The sequence below is a fragment of the Electrophorus electricus genome, chromosome 12, assembly GCF_013358815.1.
Source record: "Electrophorus electricus isolate fEleEle1 chromosome 12, fEleEle1.pri, whole genome shotgun sequence".
In the NCBI taxonomy this organism is placed as follows: Eukaryota; Metazoa; Chordata; class Actinopteri; order Gymnotiformes; family Gymnotidae; genus Electrophorus; species Electrophorus electricus.
In genome coordinates, this window is record NC_049546.1 from 906,716 (window position 1) to 924,672 (window position 17,957).

A 17,957-nucleotide genomic window follows, 5' to 3' on the forward strand; every position below is an offset into this window, starting at 1 on the left:
ACTCACATTATAGAAGTGAACTGACTCACATTATAGGGAACTGACTCACATTATAGGGAATTGACTCACATTATAGAAGTGAACTGACTCACATTATAGAAGTGAACTGACTCACATTATAGGGAACTGACTCACATTATAGAAGTAAACTGACTCACATTATAGAACTGAAGTGACTCACATTATAGGGAACTGACTCACATTATAGAAGTGAACTGACTCACATTATAGAAGTGAACTGATTCACATTGTAGAAGTTGCAGGCACCAACATTAAAACATCATGTGTTGATTCAGATTCTTCAGGTACAAATCACTAAACAGTTCTTTATCATTTGTTTAAGAAAAAATGTAATTTGATGTTTGGTGTTTTCCAAAAAAAGACATCAATATACTCTTATTACTCTTAAAACAAAAGAATCAAATCTTTTTGGAAGGTAATGTGTAAGGTCTCAGTTCTGAGAGAAAAAAAAAAAGCCTTCTTAGTAAATTATTTCAAAAGCATGTTGCTTTGGTCTCCAGTGATGTCTGGCACACACACACACACACACACATAAGCACACCCTCAACTCTAACGATCTGTGTGTCTGAGACAACGTGGACACAGTGTGCAGCACTCTGAGCACCAAAGACCAGAAAACTTACGTTACACAGGAACTTAAAACTCCAGACATGACAAACTGAACCCCCAGAGACACCAAAAAGAAAATAAGAAATGACATTTATCTGACATAATCTGACGTTTAGATGGACCAGGTTAGAGAAGATGAGGATGATGTTCTTCAGAACACCAGGAAGCAAAAACAACCATCTGAACCATCAGAGCAGAACCCTGCTGATGTCATATCTGAGGAGCAACTCCGAGAGGGTACCGCTTCCCAGGAAGCACAGCCAACTCCGATGATGAAAGCACCGCAAACATAATGAATATTAGAATACACACCAAGCTGTTAGAGATATGTATCAACATCCAGAGAAGAAAGAGGTTCAAACAGCTTAGAAATGGCAGCAAAATCGACCCAGCCAACATCGTACTGACAAATCTCGCGTCTCTGACCACCTTCCCAACAGGAAGTCCTGGACGGAGATGCGAAGAACATCAAAAAGGTGTCTTGGGTCAGGGTTGAGTATATGCCACACCAGGAAGTACTCCACAAGAACGGAGTTATCTTAGCCTCAGAGATGTCCTGAAGGCCAAGAGGAGAGCTCAGAACTGGAAATCCCCAGGTCCAGAAAAGTTGGAATTCTTCTGGATCAGGAACTTCAGACCTAGTCAAGACCTAGTGAGAGCAGTAAACGAGGATCTGACAGAGCTGAAGAATTCCTGAACAGCTAACCCCTGCATCCACATTCCCTGTGTAAAATGGTAGAGCCTAGAGGGAGTTCGACAAAAGCCATCTGTCCTACATGCATAATATAAAGACCTTTAGGAAAACAAGAACACACAGGGCAGGCAATGCACACCACCACGATGTTCAGGGATGAGACTGGAATGGAATTCGGCCTTGAAAATGCGCCACTGTCCTGTTTTGGAGAAGCAAATGAGTTCAAAGCTGAAACGTCCAGCTGAATGAAGACTTTGAAACAAAAGATGTGTGCAAGTGTCAGGTGATGAAGTATCCAACACGATGAGAAGAACAAGCTTAAGGAAGAGGACTACCGCAGGGCCCGTCTGATGCTCGAGACCAAGCTTAACATGAAGAACCAGGTCAGTCACACAAACTGCTCAAAATGCACAGCACCCACCACCCACTGCAGACTGGGACTGAGCACTAAACAACAGACACCATCAATGCAAGACGACAGCAAGTGTAGAAAGTGAAATACAGCAGAGGAAATGCATCGCTTCAGGCTTCACGACAGTGGCTGCATATGGAGTACATTCATCAACATAATTATGGAGCAGTTACAATGTGACGGTGTTGAAGTGAGCAGGAGGAGCAGGTTGACTGATCAGAAGGTTGCCGATTCAAGTCCTGCCACTGCTGGGCCCCTGAGCAAGACCTTTAACCCTCAGTTGCTCAAGTTGTGTTCAGACATAATTGTAAATTGCTTTGGATAAAAGTGTCAGATAAATGCTGTAATTGTAATCATGATCCACAGACAGTCAGCAACACTGACTGACATACATCTGTCTTCAGACAGCAGTGAAAGGTTATACCAGTGGTGATCACTGGGATCACTGGGATCGATCAAGAAAGTATTTTACAAGCTACCCGAACAGATCCCAGAAAAGTGTAGAAGACTGGCTGTCTGGAACAGCACCTGGAAAAAGTCTGTGACCTGGAGGTTGTCCTTAGAGAGAGTCCTGGGAGCAAACTGACATCAAGTCAAGAAGAATCAAATGTCATGTGCAGGGTACTGCTAGCTAGCTTGAAAGGTACCATTGAGTGGACTATTGTACAGTGCACCATGAGGGTGTGCTCACACTCCTGGGACACACACTATAAACTCACAGTGAGAGTGGCAATAACTGTTTAGCATGCAGCTTCCTCTATACACACACACACACACACACACACACAGGCTAGCTCAGCCTTACAACCTTATTAAAACTAAATTTAGGGAGATATTTCAGCTAAATTAACAATGGTGCCATAATGGCTATCTGAGTAGTGATCTGAGCGGGTCAGGGAGAGCACCAGGTGATGCTCACAGCTATTTTTGCACGCAGGGCTAATGTAAGGAACGGAGCCCCAAGGTTGATCTATGGTGATGACAGTTTGCTGTTTGAGATGGGGCTTAGCACTATGGCTCCAGGTGAGGGTGGGGTCAAAGCAGACAGCAGCTCCTAAATGCCCCCACAGCCCATGGGGCGGAGGGCCAAGGTACAGTGATAGCCAGCCGGAGTAGCACAGCCATAACCCCATCACAAACACAAGGGCAACAGATGGAGAGATGGAGAAGGCCAAACCAATCACTAAACGCGTTCGATTGTGGCCGTTAATCCACCAGGCTCTGCAGTGCTGAAGCCAGAATCCATATCGCTGCAACCTGCCTTGTGCTTTTAGCAACACGGTGGAATTGCCAGTTCCAAGAACCACAAACAAAGTCTTGCCAAGGAGCGTAACATGCCCAAACATGCCCGGCCCATCTCCCAGGAGAGACTGGCATTTCTGCCCAGGATCGTGTGGTACTGGAGTGGGATTTCTGCAAGCCTGACACGAACGCTGGGTCTTCTCCTGGCCTCCTAACAAGCTGTGCTGCACGGTTCCCACCCGACTGTCACAATGCTCGTCAGATCACAGCTGATCAAAGGCACTCTGGTGTCACTTCAGTAATTACAGTGCAGGGATGATTCCCTCATACCGTACATGTGCACTGAGTGAGTCTGGATCTGCTGTTCATGTAATTGTCCATCTAATCTATTTTGGGACCACGTGTCAAAATGCAGAAAGACAAATCTATCAACACAGACACAAAGTAAAGACACAACAGCACAAACAGAGATCTATCAACACAGACACAAAGTAAAGACACAACAGCACAAACAGAGATCTATCAACACAGACACAAAGTAAAGACACAACAGCACAAACAAAGATCTATCAACACAGACACAAAGTACTGACACAACAGCACAAACAGAGATCTATCAACACAGACACAAAGTACTGACACAACAGCACAGATCTATCAGCACTGACAGAGCAGAGTAACATTCTAACATGCTGCTCAGGTGTGAAATACTGACCCAGGGACGGGCTATTTATCAAACAACAGGAAATAAAGGTAGCTACCAAACAACCTTGGATTGCGATGTTCCGTGTGCAGGGACACTACCCGCAGGGTCCTTTAATATAGGACAGATGTGAAGCAGTGTGTGAGTGTGTGATATCTGACTCTAAAGTGTCCCTGAGTTTGAGAAAGGCACTTAATAAATGTAACTAATAATAATAATACGTGTGAAAAGAGTCTCGTGTAACCTTCACTGGGTCTTGAGAGAGCGCTGACATCAAGATTAAACCTGGCTGGAGGAGAAAGCCCGACCGCCTAATCCCTAGATCGCCTAATCCCTAGATCGCCTAATCCTTAGACTGCCTAATCCCTAGACCGCCTAAACCCTAGACTGCCTAATCCCTAGATCGCCTAATCCCTAGATCGCCTAAAGTCTAGATCGCCTAATCCTTAGACTGCTTAATCCCTAGACCGCCTAAACCCTAGACTGCCTAAACCCTAGACTGCCTAAACCCTAGATCGCCTAATCCCTATATTGCCTAAGGCCTAGACCGCCTAATCCCTAGATCGCCTAATCCTTAGACTGCCTAATCCCTAGATCGCCTAATCCCTAGATCACCTGAGGCCTAGACCGCCTAATCCCTAGATCGCCTAATCCTTAGACTGCCTAATCCCTAGATCGCCTAATCCCTAGATTGCCTAAAGCCTAGACCGCCTAATCCCTAGATCGCCTAATCCCTAGCACCTGTTACAGACTCTTCCATTGGTCTGTGAGTCCCTCCTTGGAGCGCCCTGAGGGGCCACTAGCTGATCGAATGCATATCTTGTAAATTTAGGATTCGATGCTTCTGAGAGTCCAAGATAATGACCCTGTCCAATCACAATCCAGGCTGGAGAGATAATGACCCTGTCCAATCACAGTCCAGGCTGGAGAGATAATGACCTTGTCCAATCACAGTCCAGGCTGGAGGGAGAGCTAATGACCCTGGCCAATCACAGACCAGGCTGGATGGAGAGAGAATGACTCTAGCCAATGACAGACCAGGCTGGAGGGAGAGATAATGACTCTGGCCAATCACAGACCAGGCTGAAAGGAGAGATAATGACTCTGGCCAATCACAGACCAGGCTGGAGTCATGCATGGGGCATCGGCCAGCCAGAATCGCTGACAAGCTGGAAGAAGCCAAAACCCTGGAAGTTTTCCCGTATTTAATTACTGGCACCCTGTAGAAACACACAGTGCTGTGTCTTCCAGCCACGTCTAGTCGTGGTCTAAATGACACAGGCCCTAGAACTAAGCTCAGTCTAGTCGTGGTCTAAATGACATGGGCCCTAGAACTAAGCTCAGTCTAGTCGTGGTCTAAATGACACAGGCCCTAGAACTAAGCTCAGTCTAGTTCTGGAAAACCAGCATCAGTAGTCTTTACTGCCACTCTGTAAAAATGAGCACAGGAACACCAGAACTCAGAGTCTAGGAGTTCAGCCTGGCACATTCCGAGGAGGTATGCTAGCTAGGCTACTAAGTCATTGCCAATATTTATCAATATCGATCAAATGAAACCTCAAGTCTCATGTCATAATTGCCTATTTTCGCTAATTAGCTCAAGCCAGCAAGAACAATCACTAGTTTCAATCAGCTGGTCAGAGCTGTTCAGAGCTGAACCCGTCCCCCTGTTCCTGAAGACACAGTTAGACATGGACCACATAGGCCAAACCTACAACTTATAATGATGTTTCCATGGGGACAGCACCAACACTACAGAGAAGCTTCTAGAAAGCAGAACTTGGAAAACTCTAACTACAGTTCATCCATTTAAGAAAGAAGTTCTACATCATTTTTGGTCATTTTCATTGTGTTTCGCTACCTTCACTAAGTAAAAGTGAAAACACTTGATTCTTCCTTGTTTTAACAGGCATTGGAGTGGTGTGACATGTTTTCAAGAGATGATCAGAACACATCCGATGCATTAAACACGCCCAGCGTCTGCTAGCTGACTAAATAAACACATGAAAACACAAGATACGTTATCAAACCAGTGACACGTTTTCAGAGAGCTATAAAGTGAGTTAGTCACATGACAATCAAACATTTTTCCTGTTTTCCCGAAGAAGAAAAAAAAATCACATTGACTGTATGTTTTGGATCACAAAAAAAAACACGACAAGAACAAACTGAACACAAACAGGATGCAAGACAAAAATGCAAGAATCACTGCTCATTAGTGCCCCCTAGAGCCACGACAGACAAAGAGGGTCAAACAATCTGCCAAAGTAACCACACCTTCAGACTGTTTAGAAATCCCTGAATCTGTGCCTCAAATACACATATGACGAGGTTAACTTTAATCTAACTTCAAACTCCCAGTAGAACATCCCATATATTACCTCCACATTAAATCATACAGGCCTGAGATATACAGCAGATTTGCAGAGCGCATTCCAGCCTTTAATCGACCTGCTATGAGATGGACAAACATGGGAGTAACTAGGCAGCAGGGGTCATCCCACAAATAGTCTAACAGCTCCCTCAGTGCAGCTCCCTGGACAACCACCAGAGGGCAGCAGAGGCACCATAAGACAGACAGAGGGATTGATAGATCAGTGTAGAATGGTGTTGTTAAATGTTCAGCCTGTGGTGGAACACAAGACAATTGCCTCGGGGTAATAAACGACTCCTGCACCCACCCACCCCCACCCCAGGGATCTCTCTTTTTCTATCCATCTCTCTTTCCCAGGGTTCTGGATGGATTGTTTAATACTGACTGGGTTTCAGCTAATAGGATTTTCAAAGCTGTTTTAAGATGAAAAAAGGAAAACATTTCAACATTACTGGGTGCTACCTCCTTCCTTAGCTTCTTATGAAAAGACAAAAAGCCCCCACCTCCAGCCTCCTGCTCCCTGCTCCCGTCAGCCAGACCCAGTGGCCTAACCCTCCCTCACACATACCCCACACAGAGCCCCACCCTTACACACTTCCCTTAACTGTTCACTGGTAAAGTGTTACATAATGTGTTGGTGTAAGGGACTGCTAGGTTAGTGTACACATTCACAGTGCAGAGATGACAGAGAAACAGAACCAGGCTGGGTTCACTGGCCTGTGTAAGGGGCTGGTGAAGGATGGCAGAGAGGAGGCGCCGTGGAGTTCAGCCTCTCCACCCTCACGCACGCACACACACACACACACACAAACATATGAATATGCGCACATACACACACACACACACAAACATATGAATATGCGCACATACACACACACACACACACACATATGAATATGCGCACATACACACACACACACAAACATATGAATATGCGCACGCACACACACACACAAACATATGAATATGCGCACATACACACACACACACACACACACACACACACACACACAAACACGCACGCACACACACACACACAAACATATGAATATGCACACATACACACACACACACAAACATATGAATATGCGCACATACACACACACACACACACACACACGCACACGCACACACACACACACACAAACATATGAATATGCGCACATACACACACACACACACAAACATATGAATATGCGCACATACACACACACACACACACACACACGCACACGCACACGCACACGCACACACACAAACACACACAAACACACACACGCACGCACACACACACGCACAGACTTCAGAATTATCCAAGCACCATATCCAGAAGATGTCAGAGAGAAGCTTTACCACACACCTAACCTTCATTTATTATAAACTATAAAATGAAGCCTGGTTTTATTGCTCTTATGTATCAGTGCCATAGATGTGTGATGAGCATGGAGAGAGTAAACAACTCCATCGGGGAGGGAGAGAGAGAGAGAGAGAGAGAGAGAGAGAGAGAGACAGAGACAGCGGTAGTATTAGTGTAGAGAATTTCTGTTTTAAAAGAAAAATGCTCTGAAAAGCTTTGGAATTGCTTGACCGATCTCATGTGTGTTACATGTGTTGCTTGTGTTTGTGTGTTAACATGTGTGTGCTTCTGTGTGTTAATGTGTGTGTATTAACGTGTGTGTGCTTCTGTGTGTGTTAACGTGTGTGTGCTTTTGAGTGTGTTAATGTGTGTGTGTTAACGTGTTTGTGCTTCTGTGTGTGTTATTGTGTGCGTGCTTCTGTGTGTGTTAACGTGTGTGTGCGTCTGTGTGTGTTAATGTGTGTGTTAACGTGTGTGTGCTTCTGTGTGTGTTAATGTATGTGTTAACGTGTTTGTGCTTTTGTGTGTGTTAATGTGTGTGTGCTTCTGTGTGTGTTAATGTATGTGTGTTAACGTGTTTGTGCTTTTGTGTGTGTTAATGTGTTTGTTAACGTGTGTGTGCTTCTGTGTGTGTTAATGTGTGTGTGTTAACGTGTGTATGCTTCTGTGTGTGTGTGTGTGTGTGTGTGTGTGTGTGTGTGCTGGGGGTAATGTTTGACCTCAGGCTCCAGAGACTGACACACAGGCTAAGCTCAGGGGCTACCCCGTGGGCTTCACACACACACGCACACACACACACACACACACACACACACGGTATATCTAAGGCTGTTCCAGAGGTGAGTGTGTGAGATCAGGCTGGCATTAGTAAAGTGTCTCAAGCAGCGCTGAGATCAGCGGCGTCATAACCGTCCCATTCCGCCTCTCCCTTCCAACGGGAGCGAAGACTCCAACGTGGGCATGATTTCGGAGGCTGGGTTACCCGCTCCCTGCCGTCATAAGAGTGTCTGATATGAAATGATAAAGCATAATATGGGCTTAACTTCTCTACCATATTAGCAGCTGATAAGGTGGCTAACAGCATTCAGCCATAATCTCCTATCAGGACCATTAACGCGAGCGTTCTGGTTAAAAGCAGCCTGGGAGGCATCCACCCCCACACACATCCCCACACACCCCCACACAACTCGAATCTGTATCACTCTTATTAGCAACCACTGTGAATTATTCAGTAATTAGAGTGAAACTAGTATGAAAGGGTGTAGCTGGCGGAGTGAGAGCTGAGCTAGTGCACCCCTGAGTGGGAGTATGCAGAGTGTGTGGAGTGTATGGAGTGCATGGTGTGTGCAGAGTGTGTAGTGTGTTCGGAGTGAGTGTAGTGTATGGAGTGTGCAGACTGTGCAGAGTATGTGTGGTGTGTGGAGTGCGCAGTGTGTGCAGAGTGTGCAGAGTGCGCAGTGTGTGCGCAGTGTATGGAGTGAGCGGTGTGTGCGGAGTGTGCAGACTGCATGGAGTGTGTGGTGTTTGTGTGCGAAATGTGCACAGTATGCGTAGTGTGCGGCGTGTGTAAAGTGGGCGTAGTGTGCAGAGTTTGCGGAGTGTGCGGAGTAAAAGCCTTTTTTAGCACAGCTGAACCCTGTTACCGCCATGATAGTCCACTAAAAGCTCCAGGATAGATCTCCGCCTTCACCTGGATATGAGCCAAACGCCACATGCTCCTCGGATGCTCGGAGCACCTCAGTTCCAGCAGGGGAAGGCAGAGTTGTGAGGGGAGGGCGCACAGCCAAGCTTCCTCCACACACACACACACACACACACACACACACACACACTCACACTCACACACTCACACACACACACTCACACACACACACTCACACTCACACACTCACACACACACACACATACACTCACTCACACACTCACACACACTCACACACACAAACACACACACACTCACACACACACTCACACACTCACACACACACTCACACACACTCACACACACACACCACTGACACGCTGACAAATAAGTGGACGCTTGTGTGTCAGGGGAAGGCAGAGTTGTGAGGGGAGGGCGCACAGCCAAGCTTCCTCCACACACACACACACACACACACACGGTATATCTAAGGCTGTTCCAGAGGTGAGTGTGTGAGATCAGGCTGGCATTAGTAAAGTGTCTCAAGCAGCGCTGAGATCAGCGGCGTCATAACCGTCCCATTCCGCCTCTCCCTTCCAACGGGAGCGAAGACTCCAACGTGGGCATGATTTCGGAGGCTGGGTTACCCGCTCCCTGCCGTCATAAGAGTGTCTGATATGAAATGATAAAGCATAATATGGGCTTAACTTCTCTACCATATTAGCAGCTGATAAGGTGGCTAACAGCATTCAGCCATAATCTCCTATCAGGACCATTAACGCGAGCGTTCTGGTTAAAAGCAGCCTGGGAGGCATCCACCCCCACACACATCCCCACACACCCCCACACAACTCGAATCTGTATCACTCTTATTAGCAACCACTGTGAATTATTCAGTAATTAGAGTGAAACTAGTATGAAAGGGTGTAGCTGGCGGAGTGAGAGCTGAGCTAGTGCACCCCTGAGTGGGAGTATGCAGAGTGTGTGGAGTGTATGGAGTGCATGGTGTGTGCAGAGTGTGTAGTGTGTTCGGAGTGAGTGTAGTGTATGGAGTGTGCAGACTGTGCAGAGTATGTGTGGTGTGTGGAGTGCGCAGTGTGTGCAGAGTGTGCAGAGTGCGCAGTGTGTGCGCAGTGTATGGAGTGAGCGGTGTGTGCGGAGTGTGCAGACTGCATGGAGTGTGTGGTGTTTGTGTGCGAAATGTGCACAGTATGCGTAGTGTGCGGCGTGTGTAAAGTGGGCGTAGTGTGCAGAGTTTGCGGAGTGTGCGGAGTAAAAGCCTTTTTTAGCACAGCTGAACCCTGTTACCGCCATGATAGTCCACTAAAAGCTCCAGGATAGATCTCCGCCTTCACCTGGATATGAGCCAAACGCCACATGCTCCTCGGATGCTCGGAGCACCTCAGTTCCAGCAGGGGAAGGCAGAGTTGTGAGGGGAGGGCGCACAGCCAAGCTTCCTCCACACACACACACACACACACACACACACACACACACACTCACACTCACACACTCACACACACACACTCACACACACACACTCACACTCACACACTCACACACACACACACATACACTCACTCACACACTCACACACACTCACACACACAAACACACACACACTCACACACACACTCACACACTCACACACACACTCACACACACTCACACACACACACCACTGACACGCTGACAAATAAGTGGACGCTTGTGTGTCAGGGGAAGGCAGAGTTGTGAGGGGAGGGCGCACAGCCAAGCTTCCTCCACACACACACACACACACACACACACACACACACTCACACACACACACACATACACTCACTCACACACACACTCACACACACTCACACACACACACACAAACACACACACTCACACACACACACACCACTGACACACTCTCACACTCACACACTCACACTCACACACACACACACATACACTCACTCACACACGCACTCACACACACTCACACACACACACAAACACACACACACTCACACACACACTCACACACACACACACCACTGACACACTCTCACACACACACACACCACAGACACGCTGACAAATAAGTGGACGCTTGTGTGTCATCTGTTTTAAAAATATGGGACTTCAGCTGTTACTCAGCCGATGTCTGAATGTCGGTTATGTTATCATCTAAATCCCACGAACTCTGAATCTGTCCAGCTGTGAATAATGTGTGTGTGTCTGTGGCACAGCATGGTAGCAGATCAAAACCCAGCACAGGTGTTCTCTGTGAAATTAAACATGATGACGACACCAACAGTCAACTGCATCTTGTCATCCAACATTTATGAACAAAAACAGCCAAATTAAAAACTGTAAAACTGTTTCACGCCAACAACATCCAGTTGCATGTGTCCCCCAGCAGATAAACATATAAACAAACACAAAACAGCAACAACATAACACAATACAACAACTAAACTAGAAATACTGTTTTCCGAATGCCAGCTGGAGCTGAACGGTTCTGGCATGGGACTGCTGTATCCAGAGCCCAGAGCAGGAAACCATGCCTCCACATTCAAACAGCAGAGGCTGAGTTTGTCACAGTGCAATGCCAGCAGCAGGCAATGCCGCCCTCTGTGGGTGCCCGAGGGGGTGGGGCTCTGTGGGTGCCCGAGGGGGTGAGGCTCTGTGGGTGCCCCAGGGGGTGGGGCTCTGTGGGTGCCCGAGGGGGTGAGGCTCTGTGGGTGCCCCAGGGGGTGGGGCTCTGTGGGGGTCCGAGGGGGTGGGGCTCTGTGGGTGCCCGAGGGGGTGGGGCTCTGTGGGGGTCCGAGGGGTGAGGCTCTGTGGGTGCCCGAGGGGGTGGGGCTCTGTGGGTGCCCGAGGGGGTGGGGCTTTGTGGGTGCCCGAGGGGGTGTGGCTCTTAGGGTGGCCCAGTGGATGGGGCTCTGTGGGTGCCTGAGGGGGTGATGAATTTAACCTTGAACTTCAAGAGGTAACTAGAAACTAGAGAGAGCACCCTGCCTCCAAGACGTTAAGACCTAAAGACGAAAGCCTGATTATTGTGTCTGCACGGAAAACCTGTAGCCTAATCCCACAGCAAACTAATCCCACAGCAAACTAATCCCACAGCAGTGTAATCCCACAGCAACCTGCGAGTGAGAAAGGGAGAGTGAGAGAGTGAGAGAGAGAGTGAGAGTGAGAGAGAGTGAGAGTGAGAGGGAGGGAGAGTCCCCTCACACAGCTGGTCCTGACACTGAATTCATTAACACACACTAACACTAACACATCAGGACCAGTCTGAAATACAAACAATCAGAACAAACCAAATTAAAACACTTCACAAACTAAACTACATCACCCACTGGAACACACAAACACAAGCACGAAGCAAAATGCAGTTATCTGGCACTAAAACATCAGTACACTGCAGCAGACAACCTGCACACAGTGACTGACATTAAACACAGAACCACGTTGACAAAGTCCAGACTCAGAGAACACAGCCTGGCCGTCCAGACCAGCCGATATAACAAGTCCTGGCTACCCACAGAACAGAGACTTTGCTCGCAATGTAAAAATAACACTATACAGACAGAGCTGTACTTCCTCACTAAATGTGAAAAATTCATCCAAATATGGTAAATTTACTTTATAAAATTTGAGACGATCCACTCCAACTTTAAGTATCTGTCTAACACTGACAAACTGTTCGTCCTATTGGGCAAAAAGAAGGAAAGCACTTCTTTTAGCTAGGCAATACATATCTGCCTGCCATAAGATAAGGGACAGTGAGTAACCCATCTAAACATCACAAACATCAACTCACAACCTGCACATCACATCCACACACACCGGTGAGAAGCAGGAGCCAATTACACACAGAGTACTCTCAACCAGAAACCTCAGCCACCTGGCACGCACACACACAATCAAACTATAAAAAGTTACCTAATTATTTATTATTTTCCATCCTTATTATTTATTTATTTATTTCCCATTCTATTAACTTCGTCATTTTATTATTATTTCAGACCAATTACAGTTGTCTAACTCTTAATTTCCATAATTGCAGAAAGAAAATTGTAATGTGTTATGTTCATGTTATAATACTGCTTTGGCAATACTGTTATTGTATATGGTCATGCCAATAAAGCTTACTGAACTGAACTGAGAGAAAGAAAGTCAGCAAAAGAGAGAGAAAGAGAGCGTGAGAGAGGGAGAGAGAGACAGAGAGAGAGAGGAGAGAGAGAGAGAGAAAGAGAGAGTGCAAGAGAGTGCGAGAGCGAGAGAGAGAGGGAGAGAGAGAGAGAAAGAGAGTGCAAGAGAGTGCGAGAGCGAGAGAGAGAGGGAGAGAGTGAGAGAGTGAGAGGGAGGGAGAGAGAGAGAGAAAGAGAGAGAGAGAGAGCGAGAAAGAGAGAGTGAAAGAGAGGGAGAGAGAGAGAGGGAGAGAAGGAGAGAGTGAAAGAGAGGGAGAGAGAGAGGGAGAGAAGGAGAGTGCAAGAGAGAGGGAGTTATCCATCACCAGACACATACCAGGGCAGCAGGGCAGGGGAGGGTAAACTCCAGCCCCTCTGAATATGCTATTAATATGAAAGCGTGAAGCAGGGTTGAGTTACATACACACACCGCTGTAGGACGGTAATGCTTGCAGGCTTTATCACTAAGTCCCTGAAACCCCTGAGACTCCAGCCACACAGGCGGCAGGGAGATGCCTGTTAGGACACAGCAGACACTAAACCGCCCAGAGAGACGACGGCTTCATCAGGAAGAAGCTCGTACACTGTCCCCGCACCGCTGGACTGTGTAAGACATTCTGGGATTTAGAGAGTAAGACATGTCTGATAGGGAGAGCGCCATCCTGCTGAAAGACTATGACGGCGTGTTACGGGAGAAAACACCTACTCTGATGTTATCATATATAAACTACTAAAAACTACGCAGAACAGCACTAAGGTCTCCCTATAATCCGCACGGAACACCCAGCATCTCTACAGCTCTCCATCTCTACTATATATAGACATTCAGAACCAGATCACTTGCACAGCTGAGGAAAGACCTCCGTCTAAAACCACATCTGTCAATCTCACACTGGGGCCTTCTGCCTCGTGTATAAAACCATCTGTCTGTCTGAGTATCTGTCTGTCCATCCTGTGTTATTTCAGGTTTGGTTGCTGTGTCAGACATTACTGACTAACGTTACTCCTTTGACTTTATGCCCTCTGAAAATAAACTTTATCAAAATGTCTGGATGACAAGCATATCACATTAACGTCATATGTGGGACATCATGGAGAAATAAAACAAAGCCTGTAAACTGACCATGTACCAGACTACGGAAACAGAAACCTATCCATAAACTTGTTCATGGCATTAGGAGTGTGTGAGAAAAGGGAGAAAGTGTCTCTGTGAGATATCAGATGAAGGCACTCGTGCAGACACAGCCAAACACAACAGACGCCTACAAAAACACCTTTATTAACCCTCCACATCAGAAGAGAGAGGTGAACAGTTTCTGCGGGTAGCTCTGGTGAGGTTGCTCTGTTTGTGCGGTTCGTTAGGGTAAATGTGAACACTTCCTTTCAAACTCTGGTGCACCAAATATGCAGAACACGATCATCTGAGCAGGTGGAACCGAGACCGTCTGGGCAGGTGGAACCTGGTCCTTTTTTAAAGGGATTCTGGTACAGTTGGATTGAATGTGGACACAATACGAACCAAAGGCATCTAAACGAACCAAATATAGGACGTGATGTCACAAGATGCAACACTAAGCGCACCGCAACACGACAGGTAAACAAGGCCTGTTTACCAGGTAAACAAGGCTGATATGTGCATTAAGACCATAAACTCTAACATACGTCACTTATCAAATACACTGCCTGGCCAAAAAAAAGGTCACACACTCTAATATTTCGTTGGACCACCTTTAGCTTTAATTACACATTCACTGTGGCATCGTTTCCACAAGCTTCTGCAATGTCACATTTATTTCTGTTCAGAGTTGCATTAATTTTTCCCCCAAGATCTTGAATTGATGATGGGAGATTTGGATCACTGCACAAAGCATCACTTCAGCTGCCTCTCTTCTTACCCTGATGCTCCCATCACTCTGGAACAGGGTAAATCTGGACTCATCAGACCACATGGCCTTCTTCCATTGCTCCAGAGTCCAATCTTTATGCTCCATAGCAAACTGAAGCCCTTTTTGCCAGTTAGCTTCACTGACAAGTGGTTTTCTTAAGGCTGCACAGCTATTCAGTCCCAATCCCTTGAGTTTGCTTCGCATTGTGTGTGTGGAAATGCTCTTACTTTCACTATTAAACATCCGAGTTCTACTGTTGTTTTTCTACGATTTGATTTCACCACACGTTTAAGTGATCACCGATCACGATCATTCAAGATTTTTTTCCGACCACATTCCTTCCTCAAAGATGATGTTTCTCCACTGTCCTTCCACATTTTAATAATGCATTGGATAGTTCTTAACACGATTTTAGTAGTTTCAGCAATCTCCTTAGATGTTCTCTCTGCTTGATGCATGCCAATAATTTGACCCTTCTGAAACAGATTAACAGCTTTTCACGACCACAGTATGTGTCTTTCGACATAGTTAACAATTGAGAAGCTACTCACTGCATCAGTTTGGGTTAAATAACTTGTTGCCAGCTGAAACAGAATCACCATGCAGTAATTATCCAATGGGAGGCTCTTACCTATTTGCTTAGTTAAATCTAGGTGGTGACCTTTTTTTTGGCCAGGCAATGTATATTTACTTTGGTTCAATTATACGTTTATGAGTGTGAACACTAAGCAAACCAGGACTAAACTGTAACAGTGTATCATTTCCAGACCAAGTGAAGCAAACTGCATGTCTGAACACACCCTAAACGTAAACGTTCTGCTGTGGTTTGGCATCACCCTGCTGATCTGATCCCTTCGACCTCCTGACTTGGGACAGTTAGTAAAGTCAAGCAGCTGCAACCAGTCCTGGGGAAGACCTGTCTCTACCATCTCTACTCCTCCCACACACACGCCCCTCCCCCACACCCCTCTCCACAGAGCTGCTCACGCCCCTCCCCCACACGCCCCTCCCCCACACCCCTCTCCACAGAGCTGCACACGCCCCTCCCCCACACCCCTCTCCACAGAGCTGCACACGCCCCTCCCACCACACGCCCCTCCCCCCACACCCCTCTCCAGAGCTGCTCACGCCCCTCCCCCACACCCCTCTCCAGAGCTGCACACGCCCCTCCCCCCCACACACCCCTCTCCACAGAGCTGCTCACACCCCTCCCCCACACACGCCCCTCCCCCACACCCCTCTCCAGAGCTGCACATGCCCCTCCCCCACACATGCCCCTCCCCCACACAGGAGCTTACCTGTGCTGTAGTGCTCTCCTGTTCTCAGGGTGCCTGTCCATGTGAACACACCCGGTTTACCAGAGCAGTGCATCACGATGGCCTCCAGCACACAGACATACACAGAGTTCAGAACTGAGAGCCCTGGTTCTGCCTCGATGCCTCCCTCCCTCCCTCTCTCTCTCTCCCTCTCTCTCTCTCTCTCTCTCTCTCTCTCTCTAAACCCGTCGTTTGTGTGTAACCCTGCCTGCTGGACAAATGGCCAAAGGGCAAGTGGCAATATGGAAAAGTTACCTAGAGGGAGAGAGAGAGAGAGAGAGAGAGTGTGTGTGTGCATGTGTGTGTGTGGCGTCTGGTCAGTCACGTGGTCCATGTTTGTGTGTGTGAATGAGACATAGAGATGGGGGAGAGAGAGAGAGAATGTGTGTGTGAGAACAAGAGAGCAAGTATGTGTGAGTGAAAGTGTGTGTGTGTGTGTGTGTGTGTGTGTGTTTCGGGGGGGTGTGCTAAAACTTGCTTTGGAGAATTTCCACTCATGCTGAGCATCAGGCCCTGGATCTATCTACACTCGACAATGACAGGCCTGGCACAGCAGGACACACACACACACACACTCACACACACACACACACACACACTCACACTCACACACACACTCACACACACACTCATACTCACACACACTCACACTCACTCACACACCGCATGCCCGACATGAGCCCTGTGATCTAGGCCACAAGAGACTTACAGAATCTCAGTTAGACACGTTCATAATTAAATCCTTTCATACCATAATTGTACAACTTTAAAATAGTTCAATTGGTACTTGACCAGTTGACACTGCATGCTAACATCGGGACCAGACACGTGTAGAGCGGCGTTCTGTGGACATCTGTCCAGCTCTGTGGACATCTGTCCAGGCAGGACCAGACATGTGTAGAGTGGAGATGTGTGGACGTCTGTCCAGCTCTGTGGACGTCTCTCCAGGCTGGACCAGACACGTGTAGTATATCTACGGACACCTCCACCATACACTACTACATATACACACAGCTCCACTATATACTACTACATCTATGCACACCTCCACCATACACTACTACATCTATGCACACCTCCACCATACACTACTACATCTACGCACACCTCCACCATACACTACTACATCTATGCACACTCCACTATACACTACTACATCTATGCACACTCCACTATACACTACTACATCTACGCACTCCACTATACACTACATCTACACACACCTCCACCATACACTACTACATCTACACACACTCCACCATACACTACTACATTTATGCACACTCCACCATGCACTACATCTACGCACACCTCCACCATACACTACTACATCTACGCACTCACTATACATTACATCTACGCACACCTCCACTATACACTATTATGTACGCACACCTCCACCACACTACTACGTCTACACACACTCCACTATACACTACTATATCTACGCACACCTCCACCATACACTACGTCTACACACACTCCACTATACACTATTACATCTACACACTACTACACCACACCTCCAC

The 17,957-nt window shown here is 47.1% G+C and overlaps 1 protein-coding gene across 3 annotated transcripts in view; it reads right to left on the reverse strand.

Moving 5' to 3' along the window:
* LOC113579058 (cytosolic carboxypeptidase 4) overlaps positions 1–16,674 on the reverse strand; it is a 137,618-nt gene extending 120,944 nt beyond the window's left edge. For 2 of the 3 annotated variants that reach the window (XM_035532451.1, XM_035532453.1), the window contains exon 1: positions 16,411–16,674. In XM_035532451.1, the coding sequence (XP_035388344.1) occupies positions 16,411–16,483 (73 nt within the window). In that variant the 5' untranslated portion in view covers positions 16,484–16,674. Of the gene's footprint in view, positions 1–6,062; positions 6,121–16,410 lie in introns of those variants that run through there. The other variant, XM_035532452.1, reaches the window with a different exon arrangement.
* Between the last annotated feature and the right edge of the window lie 1,283 nt (positions 16,675–17,957).